The sequence below is a fragment of the Scyliorhinus canicula genome, chromosome 1 (assembly GCF_902713615.1).
Source record: "Scyliorhinus canicula chromosome 1, sScyCan1.1, whole genome shotgun sequence".
Classification (NCBI taxonomy): Eukaryota; Metazoa; Chordata; class Chondrichthyes; order Carcharhiniformes; family Scyliorhinidae; genus Scyliorhinus; species Scyliorhinus canicula.
In genome coordinates this window covers 239,276,066-239,297,493 of record NC_052146.1, presented here as the reverse complement: position 1 = coordinate 239,297,493, position 21,428 = coordinate 239,276,066, and the positions used below count along the sequence as shown (strand labels likewise).

Here is a 21,428-nt window from a genome sequence, read left to right as displayed (position 1 = left end):
CTCACCCAGCACTGATCTCCAACCCGGCAACTGCAGTTTCTTTGGGCCCACCGACCACATGCAGGACCCACTGCTCTGCTGTGGTGAGGGGTGGCAGGTACAGCGGTCCCCCTCCAGTTCTTTCCCTTCTCCCAGAGGTTATGTGTAGCCTTCTCCTGGAGTGGGGGGGGGGGGGGGGGGGGGGGGGGAGGAATAGAAAACAACAGTATTAGACTGTCCAATATATGCAACCCAGGGAATGGGTAGCTAGTGGCCTCAGTGGCGGCCCTTCGATGTGGCCTGGCCCATGATCGGAGGTCCGATGTGGCCTGGCACGCGACGGCATTTCTGACGGCGTCAAACCCTTAGCCTCAGGATCACAGAATCCCGCCTGGTATGAGAGAGAGAGAAACCTCGAATAGCACAGGAGGTAGTTGAATTGAAAGATTATGAAAAAAAATTGTCAGTGTACCAACAAAGTAGCATGAGTTTGCATGACTCCAGCCAAAATGATCTGCTTGCCTTACGTCACAAAATATGTATCGATTGTGACAATTAACATAAAATTGAACAAGCACAGCACCTCAAATACACTGTTGATGTAAACCGAGAACTGTCAATTTTGAGATCAGTATTTGAAGAATAATTGTATTCACGGATTAACAGTATTTGAGATTAAATGTCCAGCAGTGACATACTTGCTTTTGTATTATTTTGAACATATCTATTTCTTGAACTGTCACCAAGTGCCACAGGTGGATCCAAGTGAGTTACTATCTCCTTCAAAGGATTATCGGGAATATATATCTTTCATTCATCAATATGATGCAAGGAAGTATCCAAATGAACCCATCAGAGGAAAGGTAAGGAAGGATTTATAGCTGTGTAAGATTAATGTACAAAGTGCATTAAGTAAGATGTGAGTAAATACTGAATGAAAGTTCATGGTCTATGTATTTTAAATGTACACGAGGGGACTCCTTCAAGCTAAGTAGGCAATGCCCAGTCTAATGTGGAATGAAGCCATAAAGCTCAGAAAGGTTCCCGATTAAACATCCAATCTGAGTTGAATGACTGATTTTTTAAAAAAAAATTTAGAGTTCCAATTTTTTTTTCCCCAATTAAGGGGCAATTTAGCGTGGCCAATCCACCTACCCTGCACATCTTTGGGTTTTGGGGGTGAGACCCACGCAAGCACGAGGAGAATGTGCAAACTCCACACGCACAGTGTCCTGGGGCTGGGATCGAACCCGGGTCCTCAACTCTGAGGCAGCCGTGCTAACCACTGCAACATTGGGCCACCCTTAAATGAGCTGATCTTGGCCAATGTGAACAAAGGTGCAGAATGGGGAAGAGGAAATGGAAAACAAGAAGGAACGAGTGGGAAGTGGTGGGAGATGGAGTCAACCATTACCCCATAATGAAACACTATACACTTGAGGACAAATTGAAAATAATAAAGGTGATTCCTGTATGCCCTGAGAAAGAGTGATAATGTCAGACATGCATTAGCATTTCACTGAAATAGCATGGGTGAATTTCAAGCCACGATGTGCCCAGTACAAATCTCAGTAAAATACTGGGAGAGCTCTGAACATGATTTGCGCCGGGCACCAAACAGTGCGTGACGTTCCCAGACTCTCCCAGCGGACGTAATCTGGGTGTGAACCAGATTAGCATATTAAAAAAATCAAACATAAATATGCAGAATTTTTTTAATTGTTGTTTAAAAAATGGCAAAATGTCTTAAAATGTTTTTTAAAACAAAATATGCAGAATTGGCTTTAAACCACTCTTATAACCCCCAAGGAGGCCATGGGGCGTGGAACATTCAGTTTCCTGGTGACCTGCACAGAATACGAACCTCCCTGGTAACAAGGCGGGGCTTCTCCCTTTAATGAGGGGAAAGAGCCCTCACAGTATAAAAACCCGATCTGGATGCAGGTCAGGGAGGGAGACCCTTCAGTGAGAGGAGTACTGTGGATATTTAATAAAATGGTACTGTTTGCATCCGACTTGCCATTTCATGCATATTCTCTCACCGTGGATACTACAGCTGCATTCTCCTGGCTCCGGAAATTCTCCCCCCTGCCGGTGAAGCTTCCGTGAATCACTGCTGGTCTCCACAAGCAGACACCAAACGTGATGACAACACTGGGGTCTCAGAGGGCATTGTAGCCCCAGGCAGCCGGGGACATGGCAGGGCACTGCCCCCGGATCCCTGCCAAGGGTCACTGCCAAGGGGTAGGCCTAAAAATGCCAACCTGGCAGTGCCAACCCAGAGTGCCAGAGGCAGTGCCAAAAGGTGGGGCAAGAAGGAGCAGGGCTTAAAGGTGGTGGGAACTTTGACCCAATAACTGGGTGTTGTTCACCTGTGGGGACGTGGACGCTGGTACTGGCAATTTGAGGGGGAGGGGGGAAGCTGATGCTAGCAATTGGGGTGGAGTTTTTCCGCCATGAAGGGGCGTCTGCCGCTGAGAAAGTTGGGAGGGGCTCTGGAGTATTGTTCTGAGATCAGGGCGCCCTCTGATCTCTTCGGATCTGGCCTTGCCAGTGTATTTGGGTCCCACACACATCCAGCTAGATTCTCTGTTCCTGAGACTAAGTGTTAACACCGGGGCAGGATTGATGGACTTCCACGACAACAAAATGGGCGCTGCACCAGCGCTACGTGGAACACAATCGATTCCGATAAGAAATGGTGTTGGATTTGCCAGATTTGTGATTAACACTCAGGAGGCTGGTAAGCTGCAGCCACGCATACACACCACTCCCCACACACACCATCCCAGCAAACAAGATGGCAGCATGGAGAGCAGCTCCACGATTCATGGATGCTGAGCTGGAGGCTCTCCTGGAACCCGTGGAGGCGAGGAGGACCACCCTGTACCCCGGCACGCAAATGAGGCTGCCAGCCTCTGCCTTTTGCCGGGCCTTGGCACAGACTGCAGAGGCGATCAACACCATCCGGACCGGCCAGCAGTGCAGGAAGAAAAACTGCATGACCTCCTCATAGCAGCCAGGGTGAATAGGCAGCACTGTTCTTCTGGCACCAACCCCTATCCCGCACACACATGACTCCCCACCAGGAGGGCGGCCGAACACCCAACCTGTGGCACATCCTGGTCGCCATAGACAGTGCCCTGGCCACTGAGGCCACCAGCTACCCAAACGCTGGGCTGCATGTGCCGGACTGTCTAACGCTGTTGTTTTCTGTACCCGCTCCCATGAGAAGGCCAGCCATAACCACCGGGAGAGGGAGAAAACTGGAGGGGGACCACCGAACATGTGGCAGAGCAGCAGGCCATCCTCACCCTGCCCCCCCCCCCCCCCCCCCCCCCCCAATCTCCCCGGCCTATGGCCTAATCGAGCGTTTTGTATTTTGTTGTCTGGCAGGATCTGCTGGTGATTGATGGGTACATCTGCCAAACCCAGCCTCCCAGCCAGTGCCACAATTAAGCTCCCACCTCGGGTCCGAGCAAGACACTGATATCCCATCGCAGCTATCCCCAACTCCTCCGCCATACCAGAGCCACTCACCCGGTTGGGCACTTCAGTGAAGAGGCTCCTGGGACACCCACTGGTGTGTACCACACAGCTGCTCCGGTAATTCAGGTGTAGGTAGAAACTCCTGAGGGGGCGGGCCTACCCCACGGACCAGCTGCTGGCCAGACAGGTTTCAGATTTCTGGAATGGACAATCCCATCAATCGTGGAGATGCAGTTGCAGAGCCAGGGACCACATGAAGGGTTGTCGGCGAGCATCCAGCACCTGCAGATGCCGTTGGAGGAGTCCAATCATAAGCAGGAGTAGGAGGTGGTTGATGCGACCATCAATTCAACTAGAGACACAAGTTGGAGTAAACTGTGGCTTTAATCAGCTTACAACTGAGCCTGCCTGCGACTGTGCTGAACTGAAGGCAGACTCGCAGGACCGCAGCACTTATATTTCCTGTAGGGGGCAGAGCCAAGGGTGGAGCCCTGTACATGCTCCTCATCTTCCCCTGTGGGCAGAGCCGCGCAACGGCTCACAGATGGAGCACACAGGGACACAGTAATGTACAGTGTGAATTATAGTGGTTACACATTCACCACAGTGGTGCCGACCACGCGTGGCACCCAGGCCAACATCTCACGGGTGGCATCCACGGTGGAGGACTTGGGGGCGAGGGTTTTGGCTATGGATCAGCATGTTCAAGGCTTGGGGCACTGCAGGTGTTGGCTGAGGCCCAGGACAGGGCTGCCCTCTCGCAGGCAGCCATGTTCCAGATCCACCTGGACATTGCAGCGGCACTTCTGAGCCTGGCCCAGTCACAGCGGTCTCCCGTGACTGCCTGAGCCCCATGTCCTGTCCATCCTCCCCCTTCCCACATCCTGAAGGATGCCTGGCGTTCATCCTCCTCCACCATGTCGCCCCTTTGATGCATGATATTGTGGATGGCGCAGCAAGCCACCATGATGCGGACAGCCCTCTCAGTGTCATACTGGGGGGCTCTTCCAGAGCAGACCAGGCACCTGAACCGCATTTACAGGATGCCGAAGCACCACTGGATTATGCCCCTGGTTGCTGCTTGTGCATCGTTGTAGCGGGATCCACGTCAGTCTGTGACCTTCGGCTAGGCATCATTAGACATGACCGCAGCAGATAGCCCTATTGCTCAGAAGCCAAATTCCCCAGCCAGGAAAGAGTCTCAAAGAGGTCAGGAATCGTCGAGTGTGCCAGGATGAAGGCATCGTGCACACTGCCTGGGTATTGGGTGCAGAGAGTGCATAATTCACAGCTAATGGTCACATATCAGCTGCACATTCATCGAGTCGAACCCCTTTGGTTTTATGCAGAGTGGCCTGTCATCTGCAGGTGCTGGTAGGGAAACATTCATTCTGTTGATCGCATGTCACTGACGACGATCTTTGCTGACCTAGACTCCTGGTGGGCTCGGTCCACATTAAAATGGATGTGTTGTGCTGACTGGGCATATAGGGTCTCCATGGCAGCACGGATGCACTTGTGCATCAAGCTCTGAGATCTCCATGGCGTTGATGTTCAGGACAACAGTGAACTTGATGGCCACCGGGAGCAGATGTCCTCCCCCATTCCCCTGTGGTGCCAGATTTGCCATGATCTGGCAGATATGTCTCACTGTCTCCCTGCTCAGCCGGAGTCTTCGACATGCCCAGTCTGGCCGGTACACACGAGACCTCATGCGGTGCCCCCTTTGCATCTCCTCCTCCTTGGCCTGTATGGCGGACTGGCTCTCCATCTTCCGCTGCTGCATGCTCCCCCATGCCCAACCAGGTCCAACGGGCTACATACTGTCCCCAGTAGGCACTGCGGACTCTGCCCCACATCCGTGCATCCCTGGCCCCTTAGAACCATGGGGGTCTCTGGCCTACACACGTCCCTGCTTGCAGGGATACCGTCGGCTGGGGCTGCTCTTTCCAGCAGTATCCCCACGGCACCCGTTCAGTGCCCCCGTAGGAGCTACAGTGGATGCTGGCCTTGAGTAGGCCACCTGATGGCCCACCGGCAGGTGGCAGCTGGGTGGGGGGGGGGGGGTATGGCGGAAGGTGGGGTGCGGGGGTGGAGGCACCCATACGGCCAGTGTCACTCTGCAGAACCAAGGCCAAGGTGGGTGGTCAGTGGGGTGGGCAGCAAGATTGCTGCCTTGCAAGCCATGTCAATAGCAGTTTGTGCCTGAAAATCGCCCCAGCCCCGTGGGGACACATGTCCCATTCCCCCATCACCCCTACCCCCCCCCCCCCCCCCCCCCATCCCAGCCATCCGGCCAGTGTCCGGCCCAGCAGCCACAGTTGAGCCTCTCCCTGTCCTACCTCTTCTCTCTCCCTCATCAGCCACGATGCTGGCTTCATAACTTTTAAAAGCTTAAGTGAACCTCACCGTCGGGAATTCGCCCATTGGAGGAGGAGAATCGCGGTGGCCCCAGAGAACCAGAGAATACCAGGTCAGGCCCGCTAATGATATTCCAACAGCGTTTACTATATGTGCGTTCTGGAACACTTTGAGGCCACTGTCGAGACGACGGAGAATTGCGATTTTGCGTGAAATCGGTGGCCGCCACAATATCGGCGGTGGAACCGATTCTCCGCACAATCACGTTTCCCGATTCCGGCGTCGGCTGACGGAGAATCCCGCCCATCATTTACGATGCAAATCACCCCAAGCTCCAAAAACATTATTAAGTGCGGTAAATCGCACCAGAACAGTTGGTGTAGGACAGCACGGTGGCCTAGTGGTTAGCACAGCTGCCTCACGGCGCTGAGGTCCCAGGTTCGATCCCGGCTCTGGGTCACTGTCCGTGTGGAGTTTGCACATTCTCCCCGTGTCTGCGTGGGTTTCACCCCCACAACCCAAAAATGTGTAGAGTAGGTGGATTGGTCACACTAAATTGCCCCTTAATTGGAAAAAATAATTGGGTAATCTAAATTTATATATAAAAAAAGAACAGTTGGTGTAATTCACACTGATTTAGGCACCCGAAATTACACTAAGGGTGTGGCGTAACAGAAAGGTTTCTAAATGTTCTTTGTGGAGGGTTGTGCTGGGAGTTTCACCCAAGCTCTGTTGGCGAGATCCCCACTGCTATCTAATCATACTTAGCCACTTTTTAGGGCCTGGGGAGATTTTCACCGGGCTAGTCCACACTTCGAATTATTTTCATCACTGGGAAGCTGAACTCACTGACTGAACCGGCTCCTCATTTTGAAATAGTGCTCTGATCTCTAAGTGGGCTTGAGGGTCCCCCATACTCCCCACCCATGGGCAATGTCAACTCCCACACACATATTGGCCCCACACCCCACAAGTGATGACACTTCACTATGGGGTCACTAAGGGTCCCCTCTTTTCAGGCCTTTCCATGCACCTTTCAGGGCCCCCCCTCCAAGATTGCAACTCTTCAACCCCCAAACCTTTTGGAAGCCCCTTCAAACCAGCCCTGTACCCACACCACCCTTCATAACTTCCTCCTTTCATGGGCATGACCTCAGGCTCTGACCCTTGGCTTTGCCACCCTGGAACCTGTGCAGGGTGGCAAACTGGCACCCTGGCAGTGCTCTTGCCAACTTGGCAGTGGTTTAGAGAAGATCCGGTTCGCTCTACGGGGTTTGGTAGAAGGGTGCACTCGGAGGTAGAAATCGTTCATTGAATTATTCAAGGAGATTGAGGGGTCAGCAAGGGGGGGTTGCTTTCAGGAAGATTAAAAAGGGGAAAGGCAGCACGTGGTAGGGGGTCAGTGTCAAAAGTGCTGGAGGATTGGAGTTGATGGGTGAGTTGTTGTGATGGTCTTTTGTTGTTCTTTGGTTGGTTTTTTGATATTTTGCATGTTTACATTTTGAAAAGCCTTGATTAAAAATATTGAAAAAAAAATATCATGGGGAACCTTCAGTTTGGGATTGCGCCAAACACCATGGACTGCCAATCTCGGGAGGGACGGGGGACTTGGTGGGTGTTGCATTGGTTGGTGAGTGAGGTTGAAAGCTTCATGGTTAGAAACATAGAATTCTTGCAGTGCAGAAGGAGGTCATTCAGCCCATCGAGTCTGCACAGACCTTCTGAAAGAGCACCCCACCTAGGCCCACTCCCCCGCCCATCCCATAATGCCATAACCCCAGAACCCCACCTAACCTCCACATCGTTGGACACTAAGTGGCAATTTTGCATGACCAATCCACCTAACCTGTACATCTTTGGACTGCGGAAGTAAACCTGAGCACCTGGAGGAAACCCGTGCATACACTGGGAGAAAAGTGCAGACTCCACACAGTCACCCAAGGTCGGAATTCAACCCGGGTTTCTGGTGCTGTGAGGCAACAGTGCTAACCACTGTACTGCCGTGCTGCCCATGGTGTCAGGGTGTCACAGGCTCGAGGGAGGATAGCAGGATCCCAGGGAGGAAATTGGTGGGTTGCTTGGAGAAGGGGGAAATCAGAGATCAGAGGTTGAGAGGGGAAAATTGGAGATGTGTGAGGGGTTGAGGTCAGAGGGGTCTTGATGGGGGAAATTGGGGCCTGGAGGTTAGATCGGAGACTTTAAGGGAAGAAAGTAATTGGGTGAGAGGCCTCCCTTTTGCAATGGCTACTCAGCCAGTTACCTGGATCTAGAAGGTTGATGTGAAGGCATTCAGCTCCTGAATACACCATCCTCATCTCAATAAAGCTGATGGGTTACCCATGATGAAGGAAATCAGTCAATGGGAGTTAAACTTGAACAACAGTGAGGCTTGCAATTTCATGATCAGATTCCGAGTGCCAATCCACCTCCTTGGGGCAAAGTTTGGGTCAGGAAGCATAGCTTTCCAGACTTTAACATCCTACCCAACCTAAACCTGCCCATTTCTTTGGTTAAAATGCAGCCACTGGTACCATTTTCAGCATTACAGGATAGGAAAGACATAAGTGAGTTTTTAAAAAAATTTCAAAATGTTTTGGGAGGAAGAAACAGAAAAAGAATTCCTCTGGTTGAGGAGTCAATGTTGAGGGATCAACAATTTAAAATTGTTCCCATGAGCATGAGAAAAGAGGTCAGGAGAAATGTAATTGCCCAGATTACTCTTCAACTGAGGAATGTTTTTCCTCAGGAGATAGTTGATAGAGAGATCTTCTAAAAGATGAGTAGATAAGTATTTGAAGCAGAAGGAAGTACAGGGATCGAGAGAGAAAGCAAGGAAGTAGAATTCATGTTTGTTTGTTGAAGCAAAGAACTGATGCAAACATGATGGGATGAATGGCCTCCTTCTGTAGTTTAAACCTTTACGGTTCTATGGTTATAGCTTTAAAACTTAAATGATGAATGACAAATTAGTTTTTCATTCATTATATATTTTAGAGTTGGAAGTCAAAACATTTGTTTCTGGTGGTTGGTAACATATTGATTGATATTGATATTTATTTATTTTAACCAATTTACTAACTGGATTCAGAGCATTATTTGTGCTACATAATTTCTTTCATGATGGTCACAGCACAAAAAATGTATAATTGGTTGCTGCTGGCTACTTCTTAAACGTCATAAGAACATAAGAACATAAGAACTAGGAGCAGGAGTCGGTCATCTGGCCCCTCAAGCCTGCTCCGCCATTCAATGAGATCATGGCTGATCTTTTGTAGACTCAGCTCCACTTTCCGGCCCGAACACCATAACCCTTAATCCCTTTATTCTTCAAAAAGCTATCTATCTTTATCTTAAAAACATTTAATGAAGGAGCCTCAATTGCTTCACTGGGCAAGGAATTCCATAGATTCACAACCCTTTGGGTGAAGAAGTTCCTCCTGAACCCAGTCCTAAATCTACTTCCCCTTATTTTGAGGCTATGCCCCTAGTTCTGCTTTCACCTGCCAGTGGAAACAACCTGCCCGCATCCTTCTAAATTCCAGCGAGTACAGTCCCAGTCTACTCAACCTCTCCTCGTAATCCAACCCTTCAACTCTGGGATTAACCTCCTAGTGAATCTCCTCTGCACACCCTCCAGCTCCAGTACGTCTGTTCTCAAGTAAGGAGACCAAAACTGAACACAATACTCCAGGTGTGGCCTCACTAACACTGTATATAATTGCATCTTAACCTCCCTAGTCTTAAACTCCACCCCTCTAGCAATGAAGGTCAAAACTCCATTTGCCTTCTTAATCACCTGTTGCACCTGTAAACCAACTTTTTGAGACTCATGCACTAGCACCCCAAGGTCTCTCTGCACAGCTGCATGTTTTAATATTTTATCATTTAAATAATAATCCTTTTTGCTGTTATTCCTATCAAAATATTTAACCTCACATTTGTCAACATTGTATTCCATTTGCCAGACCCTAGCCCATTCACTTAACCTGTCCAAATCCCTCTGCAGACTTCCAGTATCCTCTGCACTTTTCGCTTTACCACTCATCTTAGTGTCGTCTGCAAACTTGGACACATTGCACTTGGTCCCCAACTCCAAATCATCTATGTAAATTGTGAACAATTGTGGGCACAACACTGATCCCTGAGGGGCACCACTAGCTATTGATTGCCAAACAGAGAAACACCCATTAATCCCCACTCTTTGCTTTCTATTAATTAACCAATCCTCTATCCATGCTACTACTTTACCCTTAATGCCATGCATCTTTATCTTATGCAGCAACCTTTAGTGTGGCACCTTGTCAAAGGCTTTCTGGAAATCCAGATATACCACATCCATTGGCTCTCCATTATCTACCGCACTGGTAATGTCCTTTTATAAATGTGTATTGATTGCTGCAATTGTCCTTGCATAGGAATTCAGTTAATTAAAAAAAAAATTTAGAGTACTCAATTCTTTTTTTCCAATTAAGGGGAAATTTAGCGTGTTCAATCCAGCTACCTTGCACATCTTTGTGTTGTGGGGGCAAAACCCACGCAAACACGGGGAGAATGTGCAAGCTCCACCCAGAGCCGAGATCGAACCTGGGACCTTGGCGCCGTGAGACTGCAGTGCTACCACTGCGCCACCGTGCTGTCCTGGAATTCAGTTAATTGATAATTGATCAGAATTAATGATCAGAACCAATCAGGAGATCAAACAATTTAATTCAAATACAGACATCCTGGGTGTCCCTCTGGGTTCAACTCTTTCGGTGCAATCAAGTCGGACCGTCAAGCGGAAAGGGTACAACATAGGCCCGGGAACTGGCGTGGGAGACCCCTGATCAAGTTGCTTTTTATCCTTCTAATAAATAACAGGGCAGCACGGTAGCATGGTGGTTAGCATAAATGCTTCACAGCTCCAGGGTCCCAGGTTCGGTTCCCGGCTGGGTCACTGTCTGTGCAGAGTCTGCACGTCCTCCCCGTGTGTGCGTGGGTTTCCTCCGGGTGCTCCGGTTTCCTCCGGGTGCTCCGGTTTCCTCCCACAGTCCAAAGATGTGCGGGTTAGGTAGATTGGCCATGCTAAATTGCCCGTAGTGTCCTAAAAAGTAAGGTTAAGGGGGGTGGGGTTGTTGGGTTACGGGTATAGGGTGGATACGTGGGTTTGAGTAGAGTGATCATTGCTCGGCACAACATCGAGGGCCGAAGGGCCTGTTCTGTGCTGTACTGTTAATCTAAAAAAATGTATTCAATGTCTGGTATATGAAGTGCACTAAAAGGTGATCAAAATTCAGCTCTAAATCTGTCAACCCATAATATAATATGTGCAATAGTATCCATGGGAACCCATGCTCCAAGACATATTTAATTGAGATCACACACAGTGTAATATTCTTGTCACATGTATTTGAGTGATAAATGGCAAATGCATTCAAATTGTAATAAAATAAGACTCCTTTTATTTTAGTTATTTCAGGGCCAAGTTCTTAATACCAAACTTTCCATTGTTGTTTAATTTCATGAATAAGTTGAGCTGACAGAATATCCATTATCTGCTGCCTGTAGATAACTGAGCTGCGGCTGACAGCCAGTGGAGTGGAAGAAGCAAATGAGTGCCAGAACTTGAGCTAATAAATGAACGCAGCCTACAGCTGCATCCACTGGATGCTTGTGTTCCGCTTGTTAAAGCTGAATTTGTTTCCTTTTCTAGCGTCATGGAGCCTTTGTGTGTACACAGATAAACCCACAGAGTGGAAAGATAACTCCCAGAGGAGAAGAAACATTCCTACTTACTGGAGGATCACATTCAATGGAACAGTTAAAAGAAGAAAAAGGAAATATGGGGGGAAACATCTTGGCCTCACCCAAGCCCAGCTCCATGAATTTGCAACAGATGCCGTGTTCTGGAACTTGCTTATCAAAACCAGACCGGGAGGAAGCAGCCAAGGCTTATACCAGAATTTGTGCTGAAGGACAAAACAGCTTACGATCGCAGACAGATGAAGTACATGGTGGACTCAGTGAGCAGCAGCAAGTTGCTCTGGATGCCATGTCAACAACAAAACAGAAGAGTAGCTCTGTTGGTACAGCTGTGAGCACACCTTTGCATCTAAAACATGTGATATCTCAGACAAATCATTCACATGTTCCAGTGAGTGACAACACCAAACACAAGATGACGGCAGTCAGCACTTAAAAAAAATCACAGCCTTTTACAAATAGTCTAGTTGTTCAGTAGTTTAATCTTTACAAGCATCATTATTATAATTTCAGTTCAACTTAATTTTCATACCTAGTTGGTACACAGTTATTTGAACCTGCTTCAGTGTTATTTAAGCATTGTTACCAACTGCACCTCTGCTTATGGTTATGTGCTTTTCAGTGCAGTATCTAGCAGTACAATGTATTCATAAATTCTAGCTTAAATTTGAAATGGAATTTTTCGTTATTATTGCTGGGATTCCAGTTCTGCCAACAGTGGACATAATGGCAGACAGGAGGGGAGAATATTAAGAGTAGTGAAAATGTAAATTTCCCGTGACAGAAACACAGCTTGTGATCATCTGCTCCACTCTCAATGCAGCATGCTGTTCCCACAATGCCATGTCGGAAACATAATTTGAGTACATTAGAATATCATGAATGATCATTATGAAGCAGCTCGCTGGAATGATGCTCCCACACTGGATCAAAAGGCCACACCAGTGTCTAATTATTCACAACCACATATAAGTGAAAAGTACCTGCCGACCTGAACTTCAGGTGTGACTTTCAGGTGTGTTTGCATTACACAGTTCATAAGATATAGGAGCAGAATTAGGCCATTCGGTCCATCGAGTCTACTCCACAATTCTATCATGGCTGATACCTTCCTCATCTGTTACCAATATTATGGGCCAGGGTACAGAGAACCCCAAAGTGTATCATGGAGTTCACCTGACCCACAACTTTTAATAGATTGTGGTATGGGGAGCACATGGCCCACTCTACAGGTGTTGTGCAGCAGACATCGAACAGTATTTTTGAAAGCAAAACAATGTATATTCTTGAACTCAGTTAACCTTTTTAAAAGATACAGTGAACACCTTAGCACCCATCAATTCAAATACAACTCCCAAAGAATACAACATTCTAAGTAATACTTAAACTTTCCCTTTAACATCCATAAGACAATAAAATCTTTTAAACTGGATCAAAAGGCCACACCAGTGTCTAATTAGGTTTAATCAGGTTTAAATTCACTACTGAGAACAGTTATCACTCTGAATTCAACAAATAATCACGAGATAGTCTTTAGATTGCAGAGAGATCGAAATTACACCTTCTTTGGCTGGCTTCAGCTCCAACACAAAAACGAAACAAAAAAAAAACAGACTCACCCAAGCTTTTCTCAAAATGAAACTAAAAGCTGACAGCCCAGCTCCACCCACATTCTGACACCACTGCAGTAAACACCCATTTCTTAAAGATATTCTCACATGACACCTCCCCCAAGAAAAAAAAACAAACCACCATCAACTTCAAGATGGTTTCATTTTTCACCTTTTCACTTAAGAAATATGGACAGTGAATATATATTTCTTTTTTTAACAAAACAAAACACGCAAACATTTTTTTTTAATAAATGTTTTTTATTGGGTTTTTGAACAAAGTATATTGACCGTTATGTACACAGGATAAGAGACATATATATATATGAGAAGGGCACACCCAAACATACCAAAGAAAAGAAAATAGTAAATAATAAAAAAAAATACACAAAAAAAAAGAATAACTGGTGGGGTATTGTGCACCAGCTCAACAGCAGCAACTCTGTACACCTGTCAAAATTATTTACAACATGTAATTGGGCTACTGTTGGTGGGGGGGAAGGGAGGGGGGCGCATTTTAGTTCTTCTTCCTCCAACAGGAATCCTTCTCGGTTGACAGTCTCTTTGAACAAGAAGGTCTTTGCATGACCCATCCATTTCTCTACACGTCGGCATTTCTCTTTAAAGTCAGATACTTTAGTTCAATCTGATCACAGAGTCCCTTGTAATTCTCCAACACAGGAGCATTGGTTATCACAGCTTTCAGGACGTCAAATGCCTATTGAAAGTCCGCTGTCCACTGAAAGTTTTGACATTTTATCAGTGAAGCAACCACGCTACAAAACGTTTTCACAAATGTTCGATCAAATTCACTCATACCAGAAAATCGCATTATTTCCCTTTGTGTCAAGGGTATCGGAAACGTCTCAACAACTGTTGTTTTCACATCGTATGGGACCATTCAACCCTGTCTGATTGTCTGGTCAAGGAAAGTGACGTGGGCTTTTCCAAATTCACTTTTGGCTAGGTTTACCACCAAACCCGCCTCCTGAAGTTGATTGAATAACTCAAAGAACAAAGAAAAGTACAGCACAGGAACAGGCCCTTCAGTCCTCCAAGCCTGCGCCGACCATGCTTCCCGTCTAAACTAAAATCTTCTGCACTTCCGGAGTCCGTATCCCTCTATTCCCATCCTATTCATGTATTTGTCAAGATGCCCTTAAATGTCACTATTGACCCTGCTTTCACCACCTCCTCTGGCAGCGGGTTCCAGGCACCCGCTACCTTCTGTGTAAAAAAACACCTTAAACCTATGCCCCCTAGTAATTGACCCCTCTACCCTGGGAAAAAGCCTCTGACTATCCACCCTGTCTATGACCTCATAATTTTGTAGACCTCTATCAGGTCGACCCTCAACCTCCGTCGTTCCAGTGAGAACAAACCGAGTTTATTCAACCTCTCCTCATAGCTAATGCACTCCATACCAGGCAACATCCTGGTAAATCTCTACCCTCTCTAAAGCCTCCACATCCTTCTGGTAGTGTGGCGACCAGAATGGAACATTATACTCCAAGTGTGGCTAAACTAAGGTCCTATACAGCTGCAACATGACTTCCCAATTTTTATACTCAATGCCCCGGCCAATGAAGGCAATCATGCCGTATGACATCTTGACTACCTTCTCCACCTGTGTTGCCCCTTTCAGTGACCTGTGGACCTGTACACCTAGATTTCCCGGACTGTCAATACTTTTTTTCTTGGAAATGTTTTTTATTAAGTTTTCATATTTTATATCCAACAAATTACAAATTATTAGAAAAAAAATGCAAAAATTAACATGTATATTTACAGACAAGCATCTTCATAATAACAACTTTGGCCACCCCCTTTAACCGGCATACATATTTTACATTCCCCAATATGGCCGAGGTACATGTTTATAGGCATTTATTTACAATTTGGTTTTGGGCCTTAGCTTGCCATCAGACTGTCGCTTGCGGCTTTGTCCTTCCTTTTTTTTTGGAATAACAGTAACCCCTCCCCTCCAATACAAAAACAATAAATTAACAAGAAAAAGAAATAAGCATAAAACCATGAGAACAAACCCCCATAACGAACCCGAAGGCCCCCCCTCCCCCCCGACTACCTTCCCCCGATTCCCGTCCATTTTCCCCTGATTCTTGGCCACCCGGCTATTCTTCGTCTTGTTCGTTGGCCACAAACAGGTCCCGGAACAATTGCATGAATGGCTCCCACATTCTGTGGAAGCCGTCGTCTGACACTTGGATGGCGAATTTGATTTTCTCCATTTGGAGAGATTCCGAGAGGTCGGACAGCCAGTCTGCAGCTCTGGGTGGTGCTGCTGACCGCCAGCCAAACAGGATTCTACGGCGGGCGATCAGGGAGGCAAAGGCAAGGGCGTCCGCCCACCTCCCCAGGAATAGATCTGGCTGGTCTGAAACCCCGAAGACCGCCACTATCGGGCATGGCTCCACCCTCACCCCCACCACTTTGGACATAGCCTCGAAGAAGGCTGTCCAGTACTCCACAAGTCTGGGGCAAGACCAGAACATGTGGGGTGGTTGGCCGGGCCTCTTTGGCACCGTTCACATCTGTCCTCCACCTCTGGGAAGAACCTACTCATACGGTTTCTTGGTAAGTGGGCTCTATGTACCACTTTTAGTTGCGTCAGGCTGAGCCTTGCGCAAGTGGAGGTGGAGTTGACCCTATGCAGTGCTTCGCTCCAGAGTCCCCACCCTATCTCAATCCCCAGGCCATCCTCCCATTTCTTTCTTGTTGCGTCCAGTACGGTGTTGGCCCTTTCTACCAGTCGGTCATACATGTCGCTACAGTTCCCTTTATCTAGGATACTTGCGTCCAGTAGGTCCCCCAGTAGTGTCTGTCGTGGTGGTTGTGGGTACATCCATGTCTCCTTTCGTAAGAAGTTTTTGAGCTACAGATACCGTAGCTCGTTCCCCCTGGCTAGCCAAAATTTCTCTGTCAGTTCGTCCAGTGTTGCGATCCTGCCGTCCGTGTATAGGTCCCTGACTGTCAGTGTCCCTCCGTCCTGCCTCCACCTTTTGAAGGTGGCGTCAGTCAGTGCTGGTGTGAACCTATGGTTGTTGCGGATGGGAGCCTTGTCCGACATTTTGGTCAGGCCAAATTGCTGCCGCAGTTGGTTCCAGGATTGGAGGGTGGCTGTCACCACTGGGCTGCTCGAGTGTTTTTTGGGTGGGGATAGGAGTGCTGCCGTGGCGGGGGCCCGGAGGGAGGTCCCCATGCAGGAGGCCTCCTCCGCACGCACCACACTCTGGCTCCTGGATCCATCCCCTTACTCGCTCGGCTGTTGCCGCCCAGTGGTAGAATTGTGGCTAGCCCCCCCCTGGATTTTGTTTTTTGTAGGATCTTCTTTGGGATCCTAGCATTTTTACCCCCCCCCCCCCCCCCCCCCCCCCCCCCCATACGAACGCCATGATTAGTTTGTCCAGCGCTTTGAAAAAGGCCTTGGGGATGTAGATCGGAGTGGATCTAAACAGGAAGAGGAACCTGGGCAGTGCGTTCATTTTGATCGTCTGGACTCTCCCCGCGAGGGAGAGTGGGAGTGTGTTCCATCTTTGCAGGTCCTTTTTTACTTCCTCCCTTTCCAGTCATGGGCTATTTGGATCCCCAGGTAGCGGAATTTGTGTCGGGCTTGTTTGAACGCCAGCCCCTTTAGTGCTGCCCCCACCCCCCCCCCCCCCCCCCCCCCACCCCCGCGGGTGTAGTGGGAAGATCTCGCTTTTGCTCATGTTGAGTTTGTAGCCCGAGAAGGCTCCAAACTCTTTCAGGAGCGCAATGATTCCGTCCATGCTGCTCAGTAGGTCCGAGATATCGAGGAGCAGATCATCTGCATAGAGTGAGACTCTGTGCTCTCTGCCTCCCCTACGGATCCCCCTCCAATTTTTTGCTGCCCTGAGCGCGATTGTTAGCGGTTCGATTGCTAGTGCGAACAGCAGCGGGGACAGTGGGCATCCTTGTCTGGTGCCCCTGTGCAGCTGGAAGTATTGGGAATTGGTATTGTTGGTCCGTACGCTCGCCATGGGAGCGTTGTATAGGATCTTTACCCAAGCGGTGAACCCTGTTCCAAGCCCAAACCGCTCCAGTACCTCTATGAGGTATTTCCATTCGACTCTGTCGAAGGCCTTTTCTGTGTCCAGGGAGACGATCACCTCTTGTGTTCTCTCCCCGGAGGGTGTCATTATCATGTTCAGCAGGCGCCTGATGTTCGAGGTAAGCTGTCTACCTTTGATGAAGCCCGTCTGGTCCTTTGTGACCACCTCAGGTACACAGTCTTCTAGCCTTTTGGCTAGGATTTTGGCCAGTATTTTGGCGTCTGCGTTCAGCAGAGAGATGGGTCTGTATGACCTACATTCCGTTGGGTCTTTGTCTTTCTTAGGTATCAGCGAGATTGAGGCCTGTGCTAACGTGGGTGGCAGTGTGCCCCTAGCTCGCGAGTCTGTGAACATCTCCCGCAGGTGCGGGGCCAAACGATCTAAATCCTGCTGTATCCTCTGACAGTCCTCATCGCTATCCGCAATTCCACCAATCTTTGTGTCGTCTGCAAACTTACTAATCAGACCAGTTACATTTTCCTCCAAATCATTTATATATACTACCAACAGCAAAGGTCCCAGCACTGATCTCTGCGGAACATCACTAGTCACAGTCCTCCAATCAGAAAAGCACCCTTCCATTGCTACTCTCTGCCTTCTATGACCTAACCAGTTCTGTGTCTATCTTGCCAGCTCACCCCTGATTCCGTGTGATTACACCTTTTGTACCAGGCTGCCATGAGGGACCTTGTCAAAGGCCTTACTGAAGTCCATATTGACAACATCCACTGCCCGACCTGCATCAATCATCTTTGTGACCTCCTCAAAAAACTCTATCAAGTTAGTGAGACGCGACCTCCCCTTCACAAAACCATGCTGCCTCTCACTAATATGTCCATTTGCTCCCAAATGGGAGTAGAGCCTGTCTCGAAGAATTCTCTCCAGTAATTTCCCTACAACTGACGTAAGGCTCACCGGCCTGTAGTTCCCTGGATTATCCTTGCTACCCTTCTTAAGCAAAGGATCAACATTGACTATTCTCCAGTCCTCCGGGACATCACCTGAAGACAGTGAGGATCCAAAGATTTCTGTCAAGGCCTCAGCAATTTCCTCTCTAGCCTCCTTCAGTATTCTGGGGTAGATCCCATCAGACCCTGGGGACTTATCTACCTTAATATTTTTCAAGACGCCCAACACCTCGTCTTTTTGGATCTCAATGTGACCTAGACAATCTACACACCCTTCTGCAGACTCAACATCCACCAATTCCTTCTCTTTGGTGAATACTGATGCAAAGTATTCATTTAGTACCTCACCCATTTCCTCTGGCTCCACACATAGATTCCCTTGCCTGTCCTTCAGTGGGCCCACCCTTTTCCTGGCTACCCTCTTGCTTTTCATGTACGTAAATTTTCTTCCCATGTCTGGCTGAAAATTACCAGATCGTCGATGTAAACCGCACAATTGGGTAATCCTGAAACGACTGTGTTAGTTAACCGTTGACATGTGGCTGGGGCGTTTTTCATGCTAAATGGCATAATTTTGAATTGGTATATACCATCTGGAGTCACAAAAGCTGAAATCTCCTTCGCCCTTTCGGATCAAGGTACCTGCTAGTAACCTTTAAGTGAATCCAGTTTGGAAATAAAAGCTGATTGTCCCACTTTCTCAATGCAATCCTCCAAACGTGGAAGAGTCCATTCTTGTAACTGCATTAACCTTTCTATAGTCCACACACAAGGGTTGGGTACCGTCTGGTTTAGGTACCATCACTATGGGTGAGTTCCATTGGCTGCAACCCACTTCAATTGTGCCATTTTTAAGCATACTTTCAATCTCTTTGTTAACCTGTGCCAATTTTAAAGGATTAAGTCAATATTGATGTTGTTTGATTGGAACAGCATTTCCCATATCTACATCATGTATAGCCATTTTAGTGCTTCCCAACTTATCTCCACAAACTTGCCCATATGATATCAATAACTCTTACAGGTTAGTCCATTTTTCCTCTGGATAGTCTTGACAATAAGCCCCAAACATTGTCTTTAATGTCTGATGCCACCTTTCTAACACTTCCTGCGATTCGAGATGGTACACAGTTGATTTAAATTGTTTTATTCCTAAGCTATCCACAACTTTGAATAGCTTTCAGGTAAAATTTGATCCTTGATCCAATTGTATTTCTGTAGGTAGTCCATTTCTAGTAAAGAATTTAAGTGACTCCTCCACAATCTTTTTCGCTGTAATATTACGTATTGGAATGGCCTCTGGAAACCTAGTAGACACATCCATTATCGTCAAAAGATATTGTTTTCCACTTTTCATTTTATGAAGAGGTCCTACGCAATCAATTAAGACCCTTGTAAAAGGTTCCTCAAATGCTGGAATGGGTATTAAGGGTGCTGGTTTTATCACTGTTTGAGGTTTCCCTATCACTTGACATGTGTGACATGATCGACAAAATTTAACTACATCTTTATGTAGTCCAGGCCAATAAAAATGTTCTTGTATTTTAGCTTGAGTGCTCCTTACTCCCAAATGACCTCCCACTGGTACCTCATGTGCAACTCACAATGCCTCCTTTCTATACCCTACCTGCAATACTACTTGATGAACTTCTTCCCACTTTTCATCCGCCTGCATCTGTGAAGTTCTCCATTTTCTCATCAAGACATCATTTTTACGGTAATAACACTCCGGTATACACTCAGATTCCTCTTCTGTGTATGCTTTCTGATACATCCATTTTATTTCTATATCTTTCTGCTGTAACTCCTCCAAATTTCCTGAATTAAAAATATCTGCCTCATCCTCCACCTGTTCTTTTCCATCCACCTGATCAAAAATAGTTTTTGATAATGGGACTGCACCTCTATCTTCCCTCTCTGATTTCTCCTCTTGTCTTAACCTGTGACTTTGCGACTTTGTTACAACACAATCCGGAAAAATCCCAGGATACTCACCCTTCAACACTTCAGTTGTCTGATTTTTCACTGGCTTATCAACCACAGTAGGTATCACTCCCACTTGCGATCCAGCTATATCATTACCCAAGATAAACTGTATTCCTGGACAAGATAGTTTCTTTATTACTCCTATTACCAGTTTACCACTCTTCACTGGACTTTCCAACCTTACCTTATACAATTGAACAATACTCTTCTCACCCTGAATTCCACATATTACCACCTTTTCTGGCAACATTCTTCCCAAACTACATAACTCCTCACCTCTGACCATTAAAGGTTGACTAGCTCCCGTATCTCTTAAAATAGTGACTTCTTTACCTGCTCCTCCTGATACACATGAGTAAACTTTACCCACACAAGTAAATTCTTTAAAGAGATCTGGCACTGTCTGATCAATCACCTGTTGATCTGGTTGAACAATCTGTTGCACCTCCTTCGCTTCACTTGCGCTTTCCTTTACAACTTTAAAAACCCCACTGTCTTATCCTGTTTTACCACATCAGCCTTCCCAGTGCTTTTCTTCAACCACCAACACTGTGACTTTATATGGCCTAGTTTGTTACAGTGAAAACATTTGAAACTTTTCATTTCTTTTCCACTCTCTTGTATTTCCTTTTTAATCTGAGGTACACTCTCATTATCTCCCATCAGATCACCTTTACCTTTACCACTTGAGTATTTCTCATGTCCCCAGTTTCTATCCTTCACAGGCTGAAACTGATGTCGGAAACCAAGCTTTGATTTATGAACTAATTCATAATCATCTGCCATTTCTGCTGCTCACCTCGCAGTTTTAACCCTCTGCTCTTCCACATGAGTTCTCACTACATCAGGAATTGAATTTTTAAACTCCTCCACAAGTATAATTTATCTGAAAGCTTCATACGTTTGGTCTATTTTCAAAGCCCTTATCCACCTATAAAAAATACTCTGTTTGATCCTTTCAAACTCCATGTATGTTTGACCAAATTATTTCCTTAAATTTCTAAACATTTGTCTGTAGGCTTCAGGCACTAGTTCATATGCACCTGAGATGGATTTTTTCACCTCTTCATACGTCCCAGATACCTCCTCTGATAGTGATGCAAACACTTCACTAGCCCTACCTACCAGCTTTGTTTGAATCAGTAATACCCACATCTCCTGTGGCCATTTCATTTGTTGAGCTACCTTCTCAAATGAAATTAAAAAGGCTTCTACATCCTTCTCATCAAACCTTGGCACTGTGTGGACATATTTAAATAGAT

General features: G+C 47.0%; 1 protein-coding gene across 1 annotated transcript in view; it reads left to right on the top strand.

Moving 5' to 3' along the window:
* The window catches only part of LOC119972738 (uncharacterized protein C2orf73-like), a 41,532-nt gene extending 29,519 nt beyond the window's left edge, over positions 1-12,013 (top strand). The window contains exons 4-5 of the mRNA XM_038810049.1: positions 727-842; positions 11,522-12,013. Of these exons, the coding sequence (XP_038665977.1) occupies positions 727-842; positions 11,522-12,007 (602 nt within the window). The 3' untranslated portion in view covers positions 12,008-12,013. The remainder of the gene's footprint in view (positions 1-726; positions 843-11,521) is intronic.
* The last annotated feature ends 9,415 nt before the right edge of the window (positions 12,014-21,428 follow it).